Below are 21,106 nucleotides of genomic sequence, written 5' to 3'. Positions count from 1 at the left end.
ATACAAAAACAGATTTTAAAGCAAGTCATTCAAACACTTTATTGAGTAATATTGTTATTACCATGGACAAAGTACAAATAAGACATCATTATGAAACGTACAATAAAGGGAACAAAATAGCCTAAATCTAACTCGGCATGTCATTCTTCGCTTCTTTAGTGCTTGCATGAAATGTATAAAAACGTAGATTTTATAACCGAAATGTTCGTAGTAGGCCAAGTTGGTAGATTTTCACCAACTATTACAACAGATCAAAGAAGATCTGTAAAATGTGTGTAGTTGTGCACGCTTCAAGCCAACAAGGGGAGGGCGCCAAAGTATACCTCTTTCCTCAATAGGCTTAACATTCATCTTGGCAATTAGTTATACCACACAGATTTTGTTGTCAATTACTTTTTGATCATCTTAATACATCCTTGTATGCAGTTATTATTTATTACATGATTTATCAGTTGGTCCAGGATAAGTCCATAGCATGGCATCATCATGACAGAGATATGGGTGTAGTGAGCGGAGATGCATTGGAATTGTCTTAATGTGGTTTAACGCACCAGCTCTAACTGGTTGGATGCAAAGGGCAGCACTCCACTGACGTAGTAGGCAATACCAAGGGACAATAGGGCGATGACTAACAGCAACAGCAACACCCTCCAAAATCCAAGGTCTTCCACAAATTCCTGCCAGGTGGTACGAAAACTGGAGAGAACTCCTTCATTGTCATGTAGGTGAGGGTTGAGAAGGGAATGGCTTTCCATGGCACTATTGAGAAAAAAGTGCAATGTTTAGTCAATAGGTTATACTATAACACTGACATTTGATACATTAGGACAATTTTGATGCTGATGCAACAGCTTATGAGAGATTTGAATGTTCATCATAGAGTCCATCAAATGTTGCTTCAGGCCTTCTCGGCTTCAGGCCGTCTTAGATGGGAGAGCATCAACAAAATTCAATACTGCAGCATTTTTTTGTTTGACCCTGAAACCAACAAATCTGTATGCAAAATAGATAGGCTAGACATTTTTATGCCATTTGAATTTTGTCACGTCAGCTCTACATGGAACATTATTAACTGGTTTCTTATTTGGTTCTAATGGGTTTGGGAACAGTCATTTTAAGATGGAACGCAAAACATTAAAATACTGATTCTGCTCAGAACAAACTGAACCAAAAATTATTTTCTTTTTGAAGGCCTACTGTAAGTATAACTGTAAACTCTGTTCCTTGCGGTAAAACGTGATCGGACATTTCCAGAACTACTGCTTCTTGATGTGAGAAGACAAATACAATTTAAATCATAGTATTGAATATGAAAATACTGCAATACTCGGCCCTGCTGTAACAATTTAGTAGTGTGCTGAAAATAGTGTTACTAAATTATTTGGAATCAGGGAGGTTTGCCTCAAATATAACACTTGGGTTTCACAGGTCTTTACAATGGGTCATCATGTCTTCTATGTAGATCAGTGATTGTCAAAGTGTGGTCTGTGGACTACTAGTTGAGCGCAAGCTATCCCTTGTGGTCCACAAACAGATGTGGTCAAATATAATGTTTTATATCAGTGTTCATTAAACTGCCTATGCAAAGTTGCAAGTCACATAGATAACTAGGCTGAGTGAACCCTGTCTGACCTGGCAATTTTTTAATTTCGCCCCGCAGCTCAGGCTGGAAACTTGCACAGCTATCTCCCCTGCTTCCTGTCCACAACCTTTGGGCCCAATCATAAATTGGCTTATCCAAAAGACGCACCAGGATTGTGGGTCTAATTGATTGAAGGACTATCCAAGCGTACGGAGTCATTTGAACTATGCTCATTGTTCACGCCTCTTGTGCAGTAGAAATAAAGCGCAGACTCCCCAGACTAATGTTCAATCTTAAAAGACTGAGCTCACTATGGTGATAGCCAGACTAATATAGATAACTTCTTTGCAATATTGAACCAACCATGGTTGTTGTTATTGATTTATGTTATTGATTATATTGTTTGAACTGTTAATAATCCTGACAGAGTTCAATGAAAATGGTTTTGCAAAACTACCTATGCTGCTACGCCATGTTACAATTTTAATTTAGATAAAAAATGATCAGCGGGACATTTAGAAGATAATGTGGAGTACAAAGTGCTTACTAGAATCAAACTGTAAAAGAAAACAAATTAAACCTCTGACACAAGCAAAGTGCAAGACTTAATGGAAATGAGAATGTGGTCTTATCATCCAATCACTTCCAAATGCCCAAAGCTCAATCTGGATAATCTGGGACAGACATTTCCACACCATAATGAACACAGTAAATTATTAAATGATAGCTTATTACATTTCGTACAGACAGCACTCCGTAACATCAGGAAACAGAGATCTATGTGAAAAATCACCAGTATTCCTTAAACACTAAATCCCAATAATGATCTAAACTACAATTGATATGAGTGTTTGGGGAGTTAAACAAGCCACTTGTGCAAAACCTTTTCTACTTTCTCAGGATTTCTCATCATCATTCTCATCATCATCATGGCTTGCCAATATGTTCCTGAAAGTGAGGATGCATGTTAAATAAGAGAAACTGCCAACATGGCTGACCTTTCATTCTCAGCCAACTGCATCTTCTCCAGGCTGGAGTGAGAGCTTCGGTTGAAGCCCTTCACCTCTTGCTCCTCAAGTCCCTCCAAAAGACGAAGTGCATCCTTGTTCACACCACGCCTTTTTGCCAGAACAAGAGGGGTTGCTCCATTGTGATTACTGCAGATGTAATGAAAATATACATTTTGGGAATGAGAACCATGTATTTATAACCATTAAAGAAAATCCAGCATCCAAAAAACATCTTAGGGTCTGCATGGAAATGAATGTGGGAAACCTCACAGGCTTTTCTGACAATAACTCAAACTCACCAGATGTCAATCTTCAGTCCATTGGACACCAGAAACTGGATGGTGTCGACATGCCCACACATATGTAAGGCAGTGTTGCCTTGAACATCCGTGGCCAAGAGGTCTGCCCCAAACTTGTGCAGGAGGCGACATATGTCTACGTTCCCTCTGGCAGCCGCAAGGTGCATGCCCGTGCGTCCGCGGCAGTCCCGGGTGTTGGGGTCAAAGCCGCATTCTAACAGGCGTTTGCTGTAACTCAGGTCGCCGTCAATGCAGGCCTGCAGTAATGGCACTGTCTGCGGCGAGTCGTTGATGAAAACATAGGACATGCCTGGTGGTCCTCCTGCAACTTCTGAGTAGCCTACAGTGAATCAAATGGAAGTGTTAGGAATCTGATTGAAACCTTATTTTCTCTTATATAATACATGACGTAGGCTATACAATGTTATAACTGCCTTTTGTCGTCTAGCTAACTTGGTACGTTGAATTCATCTGATACAAACATTACACCGTTACCCTAGTGGAAAATGGCAGCTTCCCGTAAAGAGCTAACGTTAAGAGCGATAGCATCTAGTAAACAGAGAGCAGAGAGGCATCATAGATCGGACACTGATGACAATTCCTTGAGTAGAAAATGGCTAACGTTAGCTTTGTTAACAAGCCAGTTGTTACATAAATGGAAAACGCAAAACTGCAGAAACGCAAACAGCACAGATGGAAAAATGAGTGAAACATAACTGATTCACATGCAGTACCTTGTTCTTCTCCCAAAAGTAAAACAAATTAAAATCGCCTGGGCCCGTCGCTTGCTAACAGTTTCCAGCCTCTCACGTACGCACAGATTCTGACAAGACTACGACGACCAAAATTCCCCGCATTGTTTTCTTCATGCAGACGCTCGTGCTCATGGGTATGGTAGTTTACCGGTGCCATTGGTGATGTTTTATGTAACAGCTGGACTACATTACCCAGAATGTAACGCGTTGTATTTGTATCGTTGACTTTAAACGCCGATGACAGCCCAGTATGGAGGCAGGTAAGATTTTTTAAAAGGAAAAATAAGACTTATTTCGACCACAATGTTAAATTCCTCTGTTCTTGAAAGCGAGTAGTAAGGTGTGGAATGCCATGTCTATGCAGATGTTCAGCTACCTTTTCTCACTCCCTGAATCTTTCCTGTAGAGAATTTCGTAACAGTCTCAAGTTTTCTCATTGTTCCCTGGCTGGCCTATCATCTTTTAATCATTGCCCCGGCATTGGTACTGCAAACTACGAACGTTTCAAAATATGAATAGCTATCATGTCAATACGCGTTATGATTTGATTCTGCAAGGCTATTGTTCGGAAGTTGTTTTGTCTGTCGCTGTGAAACTGGGCAGATGTTCAGTTAGACTACCCCCTGCCCTGAACATTGGCCAGAGCTACAGAATACACGCTATCGCTACTTTCTTTATGTAGCCTACTGGACAGAGAAGAAGCAACGTGAAGAGATATGTAGGCAGTTAACCCGATGTTGCTGTCATTCCAAAAGTCTTATGTTACACAACCTAGCTACTCAGACGGTTTGCCTTTGGCCAGGAAACCACTGAAGAAACAGACAGCTTTGCGTGTCATGATGTGTTCTGTGGATCACAGGTTTTTGTGTTTATTTCAAGATGGGCCTTTTGGGATATCCCAAGGGCCTATTGGGATAGCATGTCTTGAGCAGGCTACAGCTCTTTTCTTGACTAGACGACGACGTCGCTTTGTCGCTTTTCCTTGTGTGATTCTGATCAAAGTGCGTAGTGCATGCAGAGGCGTTTCATTAACCTCATAAAACTTCATTCAAATCAGGCGGATATGCTGGCGCCGGATGTTTTGTTGATCTTTATTCTTACACGTTTTTCTGGTGTCACTTGCATATTGTTCACAACATACTTGCTGTCATTCATCTCTTGTAGTTCTGGCCAAGTATGAAAACCAGATCAACGTGTTTTCAGACTATTTGGAAGAACTGCCTGACTCAGATGAACCAGTGTGGATACTAGGGGAATGTTACAATATTAAAACAGGTAATGTTTTAATAACATACTCTCACACACACACACACACACACACACACACACACACACACACACACACACACACACACATACACACACACACACACACACACACACACACACACACACACACACACACACACAGTCACAGTCACAGTCACAGTATTTGTTGTTTTTGGGTCCAAGTGTATATTCGGGTACTTATATATGTGTCTAGTGCCTTACTACATAATTATAATTAAGTAATAGCACACAAGACACAGATCCACATTTTACAGCTGCCAAGGCTGCACAGTGCTGTTGTTTTATGTGGGTGAAGCATCATTGTGTATTATTTGTTGTCATACAGTAACTGCAGTCCTTTGTTGAAGTGCTGACATCTTGTATTTGTATCTTGTTTTTTTTCTGTAGAGAAATCTGAGCTGCTTTCAGATGTGCGCTCACGCCTGTGGTTTACATACAGAAAAAAGTTTTCTCCTATAGGTGAGTCTCTGACATGTGACTGGTGTTTCTTTTTGCATTTTGTTAGTGGAGTCTGCTCACATAAACCAGCTCTGATACAGGGCTCTATGGTTAAAGAACTGTACTGAGACTGTGATGTCAGTGAGTCTATACAGTACATAGTCTTTCTGGACAATATGTGCTCGAAGTTGATGATATGGGTTAGTCTGGCAGGGCCAGTGGTATAGCAACTTAAATCTTGAGACAAGTTCAACCTTCTACATCCAGTTAAACTGTTAGACAACCCTACACAAACAGTGTAAGTTATTAGGGTATGGTGTATGTTAAAACACCTTAAACCAGTCTGACCATCTATGAAAGCAGACTGCAAAGTAAATATGAGAATTTAAGAGGAAACCCAGTCTCACCTACTATAGGCTGGGTAATCCCTGCCTGATCTGCCAGCAATTTGGATTTCGCCCTGCAGCTCAGGCTGGAAACCTGCACATCTATCTCTCTTGCTTCTTGTTCACATCTTCTGGATCCAATCACAAACTATCTTATCCAAAAGGTGCACACAGATTGTTGGTCTGATTGGTTGAAGGACTAAAAGCGTACAGAGTCATTTGAACTTGCCCATTGATCTCGCCTCTTGTGCAGTAGAAATAAAGTGCAGACTCCCCAGACTAATGTTCAATCTTAAGATTGAGCTTAGTATGGGGATAGCCAGACTAAGTCTCACCCCTTTCAGTTTCTGACAACATTCAACTATTCCAACGTGTTAGCTCCAGATAGTGTTCTCTCACCATTAGAGCTTGAGCGACTAGGTACATATACTGTATGTGGTCGTTGTGTCCATGCAACTCCTTCCTTGTGACCTTACTCTCTCAAGTTTCCGCACAGCATGATTTAAATTGCAAAGTCCTTTTCCACCCATATTCTGTTGCCATCCTGCAACCCTGTATCACATCACCCCTGAGGATCCAGAATATCCATGCACTTACCATTGACTTCCCTTCTTCCCTCCTTCTCTGTCTACCATTATCTCATTCAATGCACTTGATTAGTACTCTCATCCTCTGGTAGTAGTATTTATTTTATTAGTATTTATAGTTACCTAAATTCTCCTCTGTATAGTATATATATATTGTTGCCTATGGTCTGTGTTGTAGCATGAATGTTTTTCCTTATTTTGTAAGTCACTTTGGATAAAGATGTCTGCTAAATTGATACATGTAAATGCAATAGTGTCTTCACTGTCTTGTGTTTAGAAAGTAACTTACAGTACAGCATGATCCAGTCAGTGTATTCTACAAATGGGGTGTATTCTACAGTACCAATAAATACAATTGGTGAATCTGAATATAGATATGTATCTTGAAGTGTTAAAGATGTCCACCTTGATGACCCATTTCTGTGTACTAGGTGGCACAGGGCCCTGCTCCGATGCTGGCTGGGGCTGCATGCTGCGATGCGGACAGATGATCCTGGGGCAGGCTCTGGTCTGCAGGCATCTGGGAAGAGGTGAGGAGGGCCAAGATCATTCTTACCCACACACCTATGCTTACACAGAGTTCTGATGTTGTCCCTCTCTTCCTGTCCTACAGAGTGGCGATGGGTGTCAGAGGGAGAACAGCCCACAGAGTACCACAGAATCTTGCACTGTTTTTTAGATAAGAAAGATAGCTGTTACTCTATCCACCAAATGGGTACGTTGAAAACGTTCTAATTGTTGCCTATTGAGAGCATTATTTATAATAACTGTAAGCTGATTTAGGATTTAGGATTTCCCAGGCCTTTTGATGATATTAATAGAAACACAAGAGTAAGGAATATCCACACCTTTGTGCACACGGCTATATTTTCCTAATCTTTTTCATGTTTGTTTGAACCCACAGCTCAGATGGGAGTTGGTGAAGGGAAGTCTGTTGGAGAGTGGTATGGTCCAAACACAGTTGCCCAAGTTCTGAGGTAAGACTTTCCCTGTCCCGCACACTTCTTTTTTACATAAACACGATTGTACTGTAGGTTAGAGCACATCAACCGTTGTAATACAGTTGGCACTCAAATGCAAATGTGAGTGTGTTTGCCTTCTGCTGCCTACAGGAAACTTGCTTTGTTTGACGAGTGGAACTCTCTGGCTGTATATGTGGCAATGGACAATACTGTGGTGATTGAAGACATAAGTAAGTCTGTCGTTATTATGCTGTGTGTTTCTCAAATGCACATAGCTCCAAATGTTGTCTTACAACGTTCTTAGTGCCTTCTGATATTTCCATCATAGAGGAAGTAATCTGCACATGCAATACCCTGTCTTTGAACATGTCATATCAGGGATTTTTGTGTCTTGCTTCTTCTTCTCTCTCCTTTACAAACCCGTAAGTCAGGTTATTGATTCATCTTCTCTCTCCCCTCTTGTCACCCACCCTAGAGAAGCAGTGTCTGCAGGCAGACCGCGAGAGCAGGCCGAGTCGCCCGAGCGCTTCGGGAGAGTCGGCGGAGCAGGGCTGCTCGTCCAGACCCCTGGCCTGGCCCTTCTCCCAGCCGCACGCCCAGGAGCCGTCCTCGCGCTGGAGGCCCCTTCTGCTGGTCATCCCCCTGCGGATGGGCATCAACAGCATCAACCCCATCTACATCCAAGCCCTCAAGGTACTGTGGTAATTGTTTGTTTTATGTCTGTCTTGGATGTCTACCGTTATGATTTTACGGCCTGTTTTCATGTCCATTGGTTATAGTGGAGGCTAATTGTACACTCTACATCAGAGCGCATAAGTTACATGCCTTGTGTAGCCTGCTTGTTAGGGAAAAAAACTACTAGAAACAAATAACTGTGAATAAATAGCATCTACCATGTTTTGACTTGGTTCCATTTTCTGTCTGGTCTGTCACATTAAAATTGTAGCTTTGATTAATCGTTGTTCATCTTGATCTATAGGAGTGTTTCAAAATGCCCCAGTCATGTGGTGTACTAGGGGGGAAGCCCAACCTGGCGTATTACTTCATTGGATACATAGGTGAGCTCCATGTTTTGTACTATACACCTCTACAATCACAATCATTTGTGTGAGGTATTATTGATTATACTTAGCCTATGGAATAGACTTTAAGGGACTGTATACTGCATGGAAAAGACATGGGAAAGACTTACACTGTGTGGCATTAAGTCTTTTAGGGAAAACTTTTGCAGCTAAAATGAAAATGTGTGGCTGAATCCTCTCCTGTTTTTTTTTTTTTTTTGTTCATTTTGTTTGGTTGTTTGTTTCTAGGTGATGAACTCATATATTTAGATCCCCATAACACACAACCGGCTGTTGACTTGGAATCAGTGGACGACCAGAGTTACCACTGTCAAAGAATCCCTCACATGAAGATCACCAGCTTGGATCCATCTGTGGCATTGGTGAGTGTACTTAGTGAAAATAAACTCACTAATTAAAAGGCTTTGAGATCACATATTTGCATGTTATTGTACATCAAGGTCTAATCTAACTGTTGTTAGATTAGTTGGGACATTTGAGACTCAGTGAACATTATAATTAACTTAATTATTTTTCATAAATCTGTTAAGGGATTACTAAATCTATGTGTAACGAAATGAGAATACGGTTAATGTGTGTCATGGAGTCATGGCTAATAATGGACTTCAATGTTTGTTTGTTTTTCCTCAAGGGATTTTTCTGTAAGAGTGAAGAGGACTTTGACAGCTGGTGTAACCTTATCCAACAGGTATGTGTCATTAATGAGTGACATTTTTGTATTCATTGTATATACCGGTAATCCAATCTTAAACTAGAAAAGCACTCAGAGACCGCAAACCTCCGCCAAGCGAAAACATAACCGTCTACTGGATCCAGACGGTGATACGGATCACTCTCAAAATCATTTCCTCCTTGGCTCATTTCAGACCTTCCCTGAAAATTTCATCGAAATCCATCCATAACTTTTTGAACAAACAAATAAACAACAAACAGAGAAACAAACCCTGATGAAAACGTAACCTCCTTGGCGGAGGTAATTAGTTGTTTCAGACTCAGAAGTCCTTCTGCTCTTGACTTTGTAGGAAATCCTGAAGAAGAGGAATCTGCGGATGTTTGAGCTGGTGGACAAACACCCTTCTCACTGGCCACCGTTCGTCCCACCCACCAAACCAGAAGTTCAGACCACAGGAGCAGGTACTCGGACACACACACAAATACACACACACACACACACACACACACACACACACACACACACACACACACCGTTTTTGTTCCTCCTGGTCGTAAAAACATTTGAGAGGCCAATTATTGCATTGCAAGAGCCTCACTTAAATCTGAAGAGAGCCAACGTTGCATTTCCGAAAACATGGATGCTTTCTGTGTGAACCATTCTTCCCTTCTGGGTGGTATTCAAGGAATTTTGTGAATTTTCAAGCAATAGTTTTAACCCATTTTTGGAAAAACATCCCTGTGTGTCAACACCAGAGTGGTAAAGCCTTTGAACCTGCATATCTCGCTGTGCTTCAATCTACAGAGTTCATTGAGTCCACAGACCAGCTGTTTGAGTCGGAGGAGGAGTTTGAGATCCTGAATGTGTGATGTGGCGTCCATCTCCTGTCCAGCCCTGTCCACCTGATGACCACGGAGCTTCTGTGGAGCCCCCCCCCCCCCCATCCCATCTACCCAGCGCCCTCCGCCCCCCCTTCCTCCCCAAAGCTCCTTACTGTGCTCTACAAGTGCCTCAGAACAACTCCAACATCAAGCACAAAGTGATTACCGTTAAGCAAAAAAAAAAACTCTCCCCCCAAAAAACGATGTATACACATACACTCAGAAAAATATACTAACAAACAAAAAGTTTGACAAAACAAAAACAAAAAGACTACAACAGCGAACCACAGCAAAAGACATTTTCAGATGTATTGATGTTCGGAAGTACAGGAGAACCTGGGCAAAGATGGAGTGGAGATACTGAATAATGTATATGCACACAGTGTATATAGGGTTTGTACAGCTTGCGCTCTCTTTTTTTTTTGCTGTTGTACTTCTATACAGGGAAAAGCCAAGGATCAGGGTGGCCCTCTTCCCTACTTCTTGTTATCCTCCTCTCTATGAGGTCTGTGTACAAGTGTTTTACCTTGATCTTTTTTTAATTCTCAGACAAAACAAAGACAACTGCAAACTGTTCAGTTGCATGAACTACAGTGTACTGTAATAACCGTGTGACCCGGAGTCATACAAGCCATCTTCCCTGCTTCTCGGGGGAAGAAGAGGACCTATGTGAGGACTGCTGCAAGGACTGTTTCTTTTGGAGAAGCCATCATCTTGACTCAGACACACACGCGCACACACAGTCTCACTCATTCTCTTCCTCCTGATATCAGGAGACAGCGCATATGCAGCGTGTGTGTTTTTTTCCTCAGTATTAAATAATCGCATACACAGAAGCAGACAGTCACAACAATGAAACAAACTGTACATGGAAAGTGCCTCACTATCAATATTTATGTTCTTGAATGGTTTTGGCATGGATGCTCGGTCCCTGCCACTTGGTTACTGGAACGGGTAACGTAGTGCACACCCCACACTCATGTAAATATACCTGACAATAAAGATATTTAAATCCCCTTCACTGTCTCTGAAGAGCTAGTTCTGTTACATCTACCAAATAAAAAAACACATCTTATGTAATGTATGTCTTGCCAGGGGTGTATTCGAAATAGGTGGTTACGTGGCAGATCTGGGTACGTTAACCCAGAGGAAGTGCTAAACCACTAATAGAAGAGCACTTTGGCTTTGTTTAGCTCATCGATTGAAACCCCCGGCCTGTTCTATTCTGTTCTACTCAGATCTACAACTTCCTCTGGGCTACCTTACGTCGGTGGTTTGCCACTAAACCACTTTCATGCCTTGGACTCATTGGCTTTAGCTAAATAAGTCATACACAAGTTTTCAGATATGTGGTTTGCAAAGTAGTACAGGCCAAGTAATGGTTCATTATGAGTGTGTGTTAACTATCTTTTGGCCAGATTAGGTATAATTAATCTAATCTGCCTTCTAAAATCAGAAAAGGGTAATGTGAGGTTATTAGCATATTCACCACTAGGGGGCAGCATGTAGCCTCCTATGAAATGGGTGCATCATCACGTTATTTAAAACGCACACATATCAACTCCACTTTGACCTGTGGGTGTTGACTTTGGATTATGATGATACTTACAGCTTATAAGGAATTATTGTGGGTACATGTAGCCTATGTTGCAGTGCAAACATTAATATGCATAAATGTCCAGCCAAGGACAGTTGTTTTTCTCTCTCTCTCTTGGAGACTGGGTAAAGAAATGTTGTGAATGGCTAGCATAAAGTGACATGTAATTAAGTATGAGATAAAAGGGCTATCCATATTCAACTTGCTTCTTTGGTTCTGGTTCATGGATGGAGGCATCAAGCAATCTATTGGAGCCAACATGACAAAAATCAAGATGACAAAACCAAGTCAGGGATCAAGGATACCTTGGCACTTTTTTATTGCAATAGCTCTATTACAAGCAAATCAATCTGATAAATATACACCAAAATAAAATATAAAAATGTTAAACAGACAAAATCCACACACACCTCGTCCTTTACACAGAGTAGGATATGTGTGGCATCATGGTTAACAAAGAGAAGGGATATCAAAATTACAATATTTACATAGGAAGACGGCATAAATAATGATAGATTTAATCATTATCCTTTTTCTGCTGCGTCACAATCAAGATTGTGACACATAATACAAAAGGATGTCTGGGAGTGACAGAATATGAGCATTTTAACAACTCAGTCTCTCACTGTCTCTCTCTTTCATACACAAACACACATCACACACGCACAGGCACAAGCACCCAAACACATATTCACACTCACACAAACATACACTCAAACGTTCACTTGAACACATCGTTTTCAGCAAATTTTTAGCTCAATTCAGTATTGACTTGTTGCGCTCATAGCTGAGCTCAAGGTACAAAACACAAGCTTGTTTACTTTTCAGGCTGTGATGATCACTGTATGTGGGTAATTCCAAAGAAGATATACTACTGTTATTTTTTTTCCTCAATTTCACATTGTTACTTACATTTAAAGCAATTCAATATCGTGACACAATAGCATGACACAAAAAAGCTAGCAAAAGAAACGGGGCAGCCATGAACAAACTATCATTTCAAGTCATGGGGGAATTCACTTACAGGAGATTTGTCACATTTTCCTCTGAACAGGCGGACTACTAATGTAAAGCTAACACACATCTCACAACACAGCTGTCCAACACAACCCTTACCCAACATGTCTTTTATGTAAAGCTTCCAGGTACAGGCAATAAGGGACCATTTAACAACCTTTTAATAAGAAATAACCTGGCCCAAAAATGGGGGCAAAAAAATAACAAGTCAAGAAGCAAATTTTATGTACACATCCAGTATCTCTCCATAATACAGTAGCACGTCTACAGTAGCCCGTGAGGTCTCTGCCCAGATGGGGCCGTGTATGGTAAGGGCGACTGCCCACTTCGTTAGGCAAAACAATGAAGAAAAGCACCGAGAACAAGGGGTTCATGGGACTCCAGGGGGTCACTGAGGTGTACCGGTTGAAAGTATTTGACACTCCACCAGCTACCCTGTGCTACATCAGTCAAATCACCCTTCCGTGGTGAGAGCGACTGCAGCCTTCACCGAGTGTCATGATGAACCAGGAGCCGAAAAAAGTACCTCATCGAGTGTACCGTTTTCTGAAGGCATACCATGAATGTGGTGCCTTTTACTGTCTGTAAACATTATGCAAAAATGTACTGTAGATGTGAAGACGCAAGAGCCCTGCAGCCATTTCTGCATGTGAGATCTGTATGGAACTCTGGCTTTTCCCAAAAGTAGAGTGAAGCCTTGCACTGCACTAAACGTGACGCATGAATGAGGTCTTAGGTCATGATGCAATTTAGTGAAAGACTCAGTCTAATTCCAATGTGGTAAACTGGATCCATCATGGCAAATTGAAATGAGGCATGTAGTCGTGTGAAATTTGGAACTTGTGGAATTTGGAACTTTTATGGGTAGTATGCTTTACTAGGAAAGGTTGGCACACAGGTAATTGGCACCCATTGATAATAACTTGGGCAGATATGTTCACCCAGGTAACGCAAAGAGTGAGTGAGTGAGTGAGTGTGAGAGGTTAAGCTGATACTAGCTCCCGTTGTTTGACATAACCTGCAGAAAAGAGGTCAATTGAATCACAAAAGTCTGGATCGCACTCTGAGCTAACTCTCTAGAGAAACTTAGACTAAATGTTCAAAGTAAACAAACATCAAAGGTAATTCATTATATGAACCATACAAATGACAGCTAGCATTTAAAAAAAAAAAAAAAAAAAAAAAAAAACAGTAGTTCACAATGAAAATAGTATACCCTTATGCACATTCTGCAATGTGAGTCATTGCTCCTTGGAAAAATATACATTTATATAAATTAAAGTCAATATAAATAAATACTGGGGAGGCAGGTGTGGTAGGAGGAGGAGGAGGAGGAGGAGGAGGAAGGGATGATTGGCATTGTGACTCAAGCAGCTCTTCAAAGGTCAAAGTCTGAAGGTCACGTGTGCCACATGAGGCTGGCCGAGGCCCGGCGGGTGTAAGTGCTGATGTGCGGATGATGAAGTCCGTACCGTAGTGAGGCGTGAGAGGAGGCGCCATGCCAACGGATGTGGCTGTGGCATGCGGTTGGCTGTCAAGTAAACATACTGTAACTCAAGAAGTAATCCAAACAACTGTGTTGTTGTTGTTGTTGTTGTAGTTGTAACAATAAATAATAATATAAGACACAAAACAAATTGTGAAGAACTTAAAACCAGTCACTGAGGCAGTTATGTTAAAAATGATGCAGAACAAAAGTGGTTGTGCAATTATTATTGTTTGAGTGGGAGTATGATTGTTCTTGGAGGTCTGATGTTCGCTCCTTCAGAATTCAGTTTATGATCCAGCCCCTTCCAGAGTAGGACATACTCAATCTAGAGAAAAAGAGATAGAGGGAGAGAAAGAGAGAGAGAGAAAAAGGAAATGTAAATAGGGTGCTGCGTATGGAACATTGCCATTCTTGGAGATAAGGTTTATTGTATATTTTGCCCTTTCAGCAATATTACTTGATAAGGTTTATATTTAGTAGATAGTTTCTACTCGTTGGGACACCACACCAACCAGTGCTCCCATTTGTACTCCTTGGCATCTGGGGCAAATACATGTATTTATGCAATTTGAGAATAGTCTCATAAGGCATACAATAATGAGCCTGTTTCACCACTGCTGTTTCACCAACATGTTGATTATGAAGATGTGTTCATCCAAGATCCATGTTTTCAGGACATATTTAAATTTGTTATTCACAAACGTCCATTCTCCATGTAATATTTATGGCTGATTTGGCTCAGACAAGACTTCTTTGTATAGATTACTGAGATGACAAAGTGTCTGTTTATCCAATGATATTTTACCATAAAGGCTCATTGCAAGAGTTTGGAGAAAATAACACAATTTCACTGTCACTTTACTTCAAACTACCTCCTTGTGTACAGAATACCTGAAGACTAATGAATACCTTAGACCTGTTTGACCACATGTTCAGTCAAGTTTCCCCCATTTGTATATAGTACATAACTGTCCAACACAATAGTGGCCTTTAACATTAAGACATAGTATTCGGAAATTCCAAAGGACTCGATCTCAGAAAAAAGGCCAGACTGGGCTTATTCCGGTAAGATAATAACCTAAGCGAAATAGATTTGTTTAACATTTCAGAGGTGCTCAGTTTTGAGCACTTGTAGAACTTGTAGGTCAGTCAGACTGTTTCCTAAAGACAAATTGAACACTGTGAATGGTATTATAAATTGCTTGTTTCTACTTGATTCTAAATGATATAATTCCCACACCTTCACACATCATGCTTCACATTGACCTCTAAATGTGTCTAAATTTGCCTCAGAATATAATTAAGAGAACAGTCTGTCACAAAACATTACATGAATCCTAACCCCTTTGCCAAACAATACAGAAACGTTTGTGTGGTGCGTTTTGTACTAAATAAATTAACACATTGTTTCAATTAAACAGACAAATTTCACATCGACATTCACATCTTCAGACCTACATGACATTTCCAGGCCTGACAACTGAGATTTTACCATTACCTGGTTTTCCCAGATTTTTCATTACTGGGAGAAGACAACAAGCAATTTCTTCAAAAACACAAGAGACCTTGACTCCTAAAAACAGTCTCTGTCCATTTTTCGTCACTGACCAAAAGACAACAATAGCCACACACTCACATCCCAGCAAAAATATTTAGCTATTGCCAGGCTAATATTACCAATTTGACTATAAAGTCTGGTGACATTTTCCAGACTAAGGTTATACATTTTAGGACCAATTAAAGGTGAAGCTCCATTCCTTGAACTTTAGCTTCCTAATGTTTTGAGCAGCTATTTGATACCCAGCCGTTTGAAGGGTAAAGACTATGTGTGATTAAAGTGGTCTATCATATAGCCATCTGACAGATTATCTCCATCAAAATACAAAAAGTGCATAGCATGACAAATGTGAATTTTGCAAAAATACTTTTTCAATTTCTTTCAAAATAGTCCCACCATTTTTTATCATGGATCACACAGTGAATTAAACACTGGATACAATGCTTAGCCTTGCTTGACAAAGCATCACATCATTCATAATGACAAAAAAACATTGTGCTAAGACCTTTGTACTGGAACAGGTTAAATAGAGCACATAATGTAAAACTGTCAAAAGTAGCACAGAGAAGCACACAGTTTACAGGAGGCAATACGATCATCTTCAAAACAGCATCAGCAAACAATAGAACATACAGGAAGACCTTAACAGGTGTTGTGAAGTTCTGAATGAGTCATTGTTGCATCAGCACTGACACTACCCACAGTCTGATGATCACTGACACTCGAATGAGAGGGACACATGCAGCAAGAGCTGAACTCATTTAAGGAACCTAGGCCCTACACCGTGAAATATACCTTAAACAAGATCCAGGGGCATCAACGAAGCCCAAAGACTTTAACATAAACATTCAAAAGTGAATGTCACCTACAAGTGTGGCCACAACACTCTCTCCCATAAGTTCAAAACTCACTACTATAGCTTAAGAGAATCTCAGTAGAGGCTTGTACGTTTTCATTGCCTTACATTTAATCCTTTATTTAGTTTACATTTATCAAAGGCTCAGAGCCTCACTGTAGTAACTGACATATCTTTCATTCTTTATCACAAAATATATACTTCTTTTGATAATTCAGTCACATCCCCAAAAATAACACTAACAGTGCATGAGTAAACAAAAATAACTGGCAAATGAAAAAAAATAAGTGGGGCCTTTTTTTAAATTACTATAAATATTATTTTGAGATCTTTTTTTTTTCCCAACCATGAAATAAATATATTTAGCCAACACAGAGACCTGCATCCATAGCAGAGCCAAAAAAAAAAAAAAAAAAAAGATTCTATTCACACTATTCTTTCCTTCTTCTCTTGTTGAAGACAGGGAAACAGAGACATAACCAACCTTTTGAGGCAGTGGTCGATCCTCGTGACACGGAGAAGTCTACGCTGGTGTAGACTTCGTCCTCACCGTGGGCCTGATCGGGGTACGGCGAGGGGACCCCACCGGCATCCCCGGGAACCTCCCTCAGGTCAAAAGCGCCATAGTTGAGGTAGCTGGTTGAGTGGGGTTGTCCTCTTCCTGCACCAGAGCAAGGGACTGTGAGAAGGTTCGCTGGCGGTACAATGGGGCGAGAGGACAGGCGGTCGTCCGCAGGTGACCTGTCGCAGCTGACAGAGCTTGGCCACCTTTTGCTGTTGCTGCTGCTGCTGCTACTCTCTGGTGGACTGGAGTTGGCAGAGACCTTCATGCTACATACCGCCCTACCCGAGCCCGAGGGTGGGGAGAAGGTCTCGGAGCTGTGGCGCCTCCGGCCCGGAGCCTCTCCCGTCCGCACCAGCTGGGGATCCTCCTGCACGCACAGGTGCTGGTAGAGGCCCAAGGGGCTCTTGGCCGCCCCGGAGCCCGCGGCGTAGGCCTTCTCCAGGTCCAGGCAGTCCGTCTGCCCCTGGAGGTAGGCGCTCACGGCAGGCCGGGCGTAGTTCGGCGGGTTCCAGGGCGCCACGAGGGAGTGGCGCGGGGGACGCCCTTTAAACAGGAGGCTGTCCATGTCCAGGCCCATGTAGTCCTGGCCCAGGGGCACACAGTGAGGATCGCAAGCGGACGCGAACGGGGCAGTCACAGTGGGAGAGGATGCTGGGGACCTCGTGAGACGGTCTCCGAAGTCCATGTGGATGTACTCGCCCGGGCTCGGGGGAGAATCCGGGTCGGTCGGCGTCTCCGCCGACACGTCCATCTGGCCCGATTTTTCCCGCAAGGGGGTCTTGTACGAGCGCGGCAGGGAGAAGTACGAGCTGTGCGACTTGGGCGTGTCGGGCGGCGGGCTCTGGACGTAGACTTCGGCCGCGTGGCTGAACGACATGTCCATGTAGTCGTTGTACTCCATCGGCGTTCGGGCGCAGGACGGGCTGGCGAGGGCGTGCGAGGAGCGGCCTTCGCCCGTCTGCATCAGCATGTAGCTGTCGGCGTTCTGCTGCGAAGGGCAGCACGGCCGGACGCACTGGATGTCCAGGGTGGATGGATGGAGAACTCTGGGATGCATAGGGATGTAGTCCGCCTTTTGGGAAGAACCGGAGCCGGTGGCGAACGTCATGGGCACGTAGCCGTCGTCCTCGTACAGCTTCCTTCGCACGTCGGAGGTGAACTGAAACGTGGGCTTGGACGGGTGGTGGCTCACCTCAGCGTAGGGCTTATAGTCCGACTTCGGGGAGCAGGCGCTGCTCGGATGGTGTTTGGACTCGACCGGACTGGACTCATCCAGCGAGGTGGACGTCTGAGTGGCTTTCTGTTGCATCAGTCCCCCACCGACCGCCGACTTTGCCTTGGACGCCAGCGAGAGTTTGATGAACGCCCGCTCCATGTAACTGCTCTCCTCCTCGAACGTCTTGGCCCGTTCGCCGTGCAGGTCGTGGTGGTAGTGGTGGAGGTGGTAGCGGTCCATGGCCATGTAGTCCATCAGGCGGAAGTCGTCGTGGCGGACGGGCGGCGTGCCGCAGAGCGACTCGGGCGTGCCGCTCCGGGCGCGGAAGTAGCGGAAGTCGCACGGGCTGGAGCAGAACTCGTCCGAGGAGTTGAAGCCGCCGTCGCTGGGCGAGCCGCAGATGGACGAGCTGGAGGGGCGCGTGTGCGTGTCGGAGGCCGAGCCGTGGCCGCTGCTGGACGACACGCTGATGGGGCTGGTGGCGGACAGGAAGTGGGAGGCCGGCTGGGACACGGAGCGGACCGGGGCGTGGGCGGACGACGAGCCCGGGGACGTGGGCACGCAGCACGGGCCGCCGCCGCCGCTCTCCTCGCGGTACATGTTGACGCACGGGGTGTTCAGGTGCACGAGGGAGCCGGTGCCCGAGCTGAGGGGCCGGCCAGTCGTGCCGTCGCCCTCGCTGGACGTCCGGAAGCGGTCATTCGCCCCTTTGCTCTTGCCTTTCGGGGGCGTGCCCGTCATGGAGTCCAGGCGGGCGCAGCGACGCAGGCCCGTCTGCCGCGGCGGCAGGTTGCCCAGGTGACGGCGCGTGGTGATGAATGGGATTTGGTTCGATCCGGACGACTGGCTCTTGCTGCGGGGCCTGAACTCAGGGAAAGCCTTCAGCGCGCGCATGGTCTCCAGGATGGTCTCATGCATGTTCTGGGCCACAACGGAGTCCTCCACCTGCACCCATATCTCGCCAGGCCCGATGGACGACGACCGGCCCACCTCGATGAAAAAGAAGCTCTCGGAGTGCCCGCATCGCCTGATGTTCATCAGTGGCAGGTTCACGGAGGCCATCTCGGAGTTGAGCTTCACAAGGTGAATTGTCTTAGCAGAAAGGCACAGACGGTAAACCCCCATCAAATTCTTAGTCTGCCCCAGACCCTTAGGTTTCACATTCACCTGCCACACTTCCTTGAAAATGGTGCCTGGCGAAATTGTTCCGTAGCCATCGTCCAACTCCTCTGGATCCAGCTGCCCCTTTTTGCCCTCTGTCATCCAGTTATTAAATGCCTGGTACCACTCCTCCTGCTCCTGTTCGTTCTCAGCTACCATGGCAAAGTACTCATCTTTAGTGTACAGGGCAATGAGGTATTTGTTCTTAGCATCAGCCCTCTTGTTGACAGTGAAACACTGGGAGAGATGGATGACCCTCTTAGGAGGACACATAGCACTGGCAGTAGAGGCAGAGGCAGATTTCAAAGCGTTGCGGAATTTCTTCTCACTGTCGTAATATTCCAAGCGACTGGGGCCTAAGTGACTTGGCCCCCTCAGCACGAAAAACCTCTTGTGACCGTGCCTCTGCTTTTTCAAGTATCCACACTTCCATACGTCTTTGTCCATAGCAGCAGAGTACGCTGCCGCCGAGGCGAAAGCAGCGGCAGCAGTTGCCTCAGCCGAAAGAACACGACAAAATGCAGAGTCATGTACCTTGTATTGTAGCGAGGGCAAGGACTTTTTCATCCCGGCATCTTGAGCGGCCTCGTCTGAGAAAAGGTGCTGGGCTTTGAAATGATGCGGTGGCGGCGGATGTTGCCTCCTCGGCTGGAGACCTTGATGAGTGGAGGCCGTCAAGTGCAGTGGAAAGCGGGAGCTGCTGATGTTACCAGAGGATAATGATGGAGGCTCCGCGGCAGACTCGCCGTTTGTCGTGGTAGACGCTGTTTTTACAGTAACGCCGCGCGACTGTGCTTCCAACGTCAACATATCGCCGCTTTTTCGATAATTTAGTAAATCTTCCATGGGACAATGCAATGAAAGGTCACTTTACCTTGGTTACGCTGATGCACTGCCCATTCTTGTTAATGGGTTTGCAGCGCAAGTTAAAACAAGTCCTTCAATTTAGCCTCCATATCTTTTCAAATTCTGTTCACGGACGTGTTCAGCACGGGTTGCACAACAATATACGCCATTTTTGCATGCAATACTATTCCAATTGCCATTTTCAATCTTTATTTCCCCTTCACTCATGGTGGCTACACATCACTACAAACCAGCGAAAACATCACGTGACCCAAGCGTCAGCCCCCAATTCAAGATTGGCGACATTGTCCAATTTGCAAAGACTGACAATGCCACAAACCAATCAGATTTGGCAAATTGCCATCTACAGCCTTGGGATTGGTGTTTGTTTTGTGTCCAGACAGTGTGAAGGAGGACCGAAAAGGGAGGAATATGATGAAATGTAGCAGAGAAATGTGATGGATAGTCACAGAAACCAACCGCTAAGAAGAATGTTGTATATTTCATAGCTATTCGTATGAGCTCATTGGGTGAAATAGGCTATACCTTGTAGCATTTTGGCTATTTATGATGTTCAGCACTGAGTCAAGATGGATTTGTGTAGACATTTCAGTAAGCCATGCACTTGGCGTGAAAATCCGATGTCCATAAAGAGACCATTCTGTTTATTTAACGTGTTTAAGGCGCACGGAGCGAACGATGTTCACATCTTCATTCGTCAGTCTCCCATATACTGAACACACTGTAATGTTTAATGAAACGTTTAATTGGGTAAATTTACCATTCCGTTCAATCCTCGATTTGGGCGAGAACAATGTGGACAAGCGCTGCAGGCAGGCACGAGCCTGGAGGCATC

General features: G+C 43.9%; 3 protein-coding genes across 3 annotated transcripts; 1 reads left to right on the top strand and 2 right to left on the bottom strand.

Moving 5' to 3' along the window:
* Positions 1-13: 13 nt before the first annotated feature.
* Positions 14-3,752, bottom strand: ankrd46a (ankyrin repeat domain 46a). Its single transcript, XM_062536939.1, has 4 exons — positions 3,626-3,752; positions 2,892-3,231; positions 2,581-2,739; positions 14-759 (listed from the first exon to the last, which is right to left on the bottom strand). The coding sequence occupies exons 2-4, from the start codon at positions 3,197-3,199 to the stop codon at positions 543-545; spliced, it is 684 nt and encodes a 227-aa protein (XP_062392923.1). The 5' UTR covers positions 3,200-3,231; positions 3,626-3,752; the 3' UTR covers positions 14-542.
* On the top strand, positions 3,548-10,962 carry atg4a (autophagy related 4A, cysteine peptidase). The gene is made up of 13 exons (XM_062536938.1): positions 3,548-3,906; positions 4,811-4,921; positions 5,324-5,395; positions 6,779-6,877; positions 6,961-7,062; positions 7,252-7,324; positions 7,460-7,539; positions 7,785-8,002; positions 8,289-8,367; positions 8,620-8,753; positions 9,023-9,079; positions 9,414-9,525; positions 9,869-10,962. Exons 1-13 carry the CDS (start codon positions 3,897-3,899, stop codon positions 9,931-9,933), a joined length of 1,212 nt encoding a protein of 403 aa, XP_062392922.1. The 5' UTR covers positions 3,548-3,896; the 3' UTR covers positions 9,934-10,962.
* Positions 10,963-13,774: 2,812 nt separating this feature from the next.
* On the bottom strand, positions 13,775-20,214 carry irs4a (insulin receptor substrate 4a). The gene is made up of 2 exons (XM_062537435.1): positions 16,947-20,214; positions 13,775-14,373 (listed from the first exon to the last, which is right to left on the bottom strand). Exons 1-2 carry the CDS (start codon positions 20,212-20,214, stop codon positions 14,369-14,371), a joined length of 3,273 nt encoding a protein of 1,090 aa, XP_062393419.1. The 3' UTR covers positions 13,775-14,368.
* Between the last annotated feature and the right edge of the window lie 892 nt (positions 20,215-21,106).

The sequence above is a fragment of the Sardina pilchardus genome, chromosome 5 (genome assembly GCF_963854185.1).
Source record: "Sardina pilchardus chromosome 5, fSarPil1.1, whole genome shotgun sequence".
Taxonomy (NCBI): Eukaryota; Metazoa; Chordata; class Actinopteri; order Clupeiformes; family Clupeidae; genus Sardina; species Sardina pilchardus.
The sequence above is the reverse complement of the archived record's forward strand: the minus strand, read 5'-3'. Positions and strand labels throughout refer to the sequence as shown.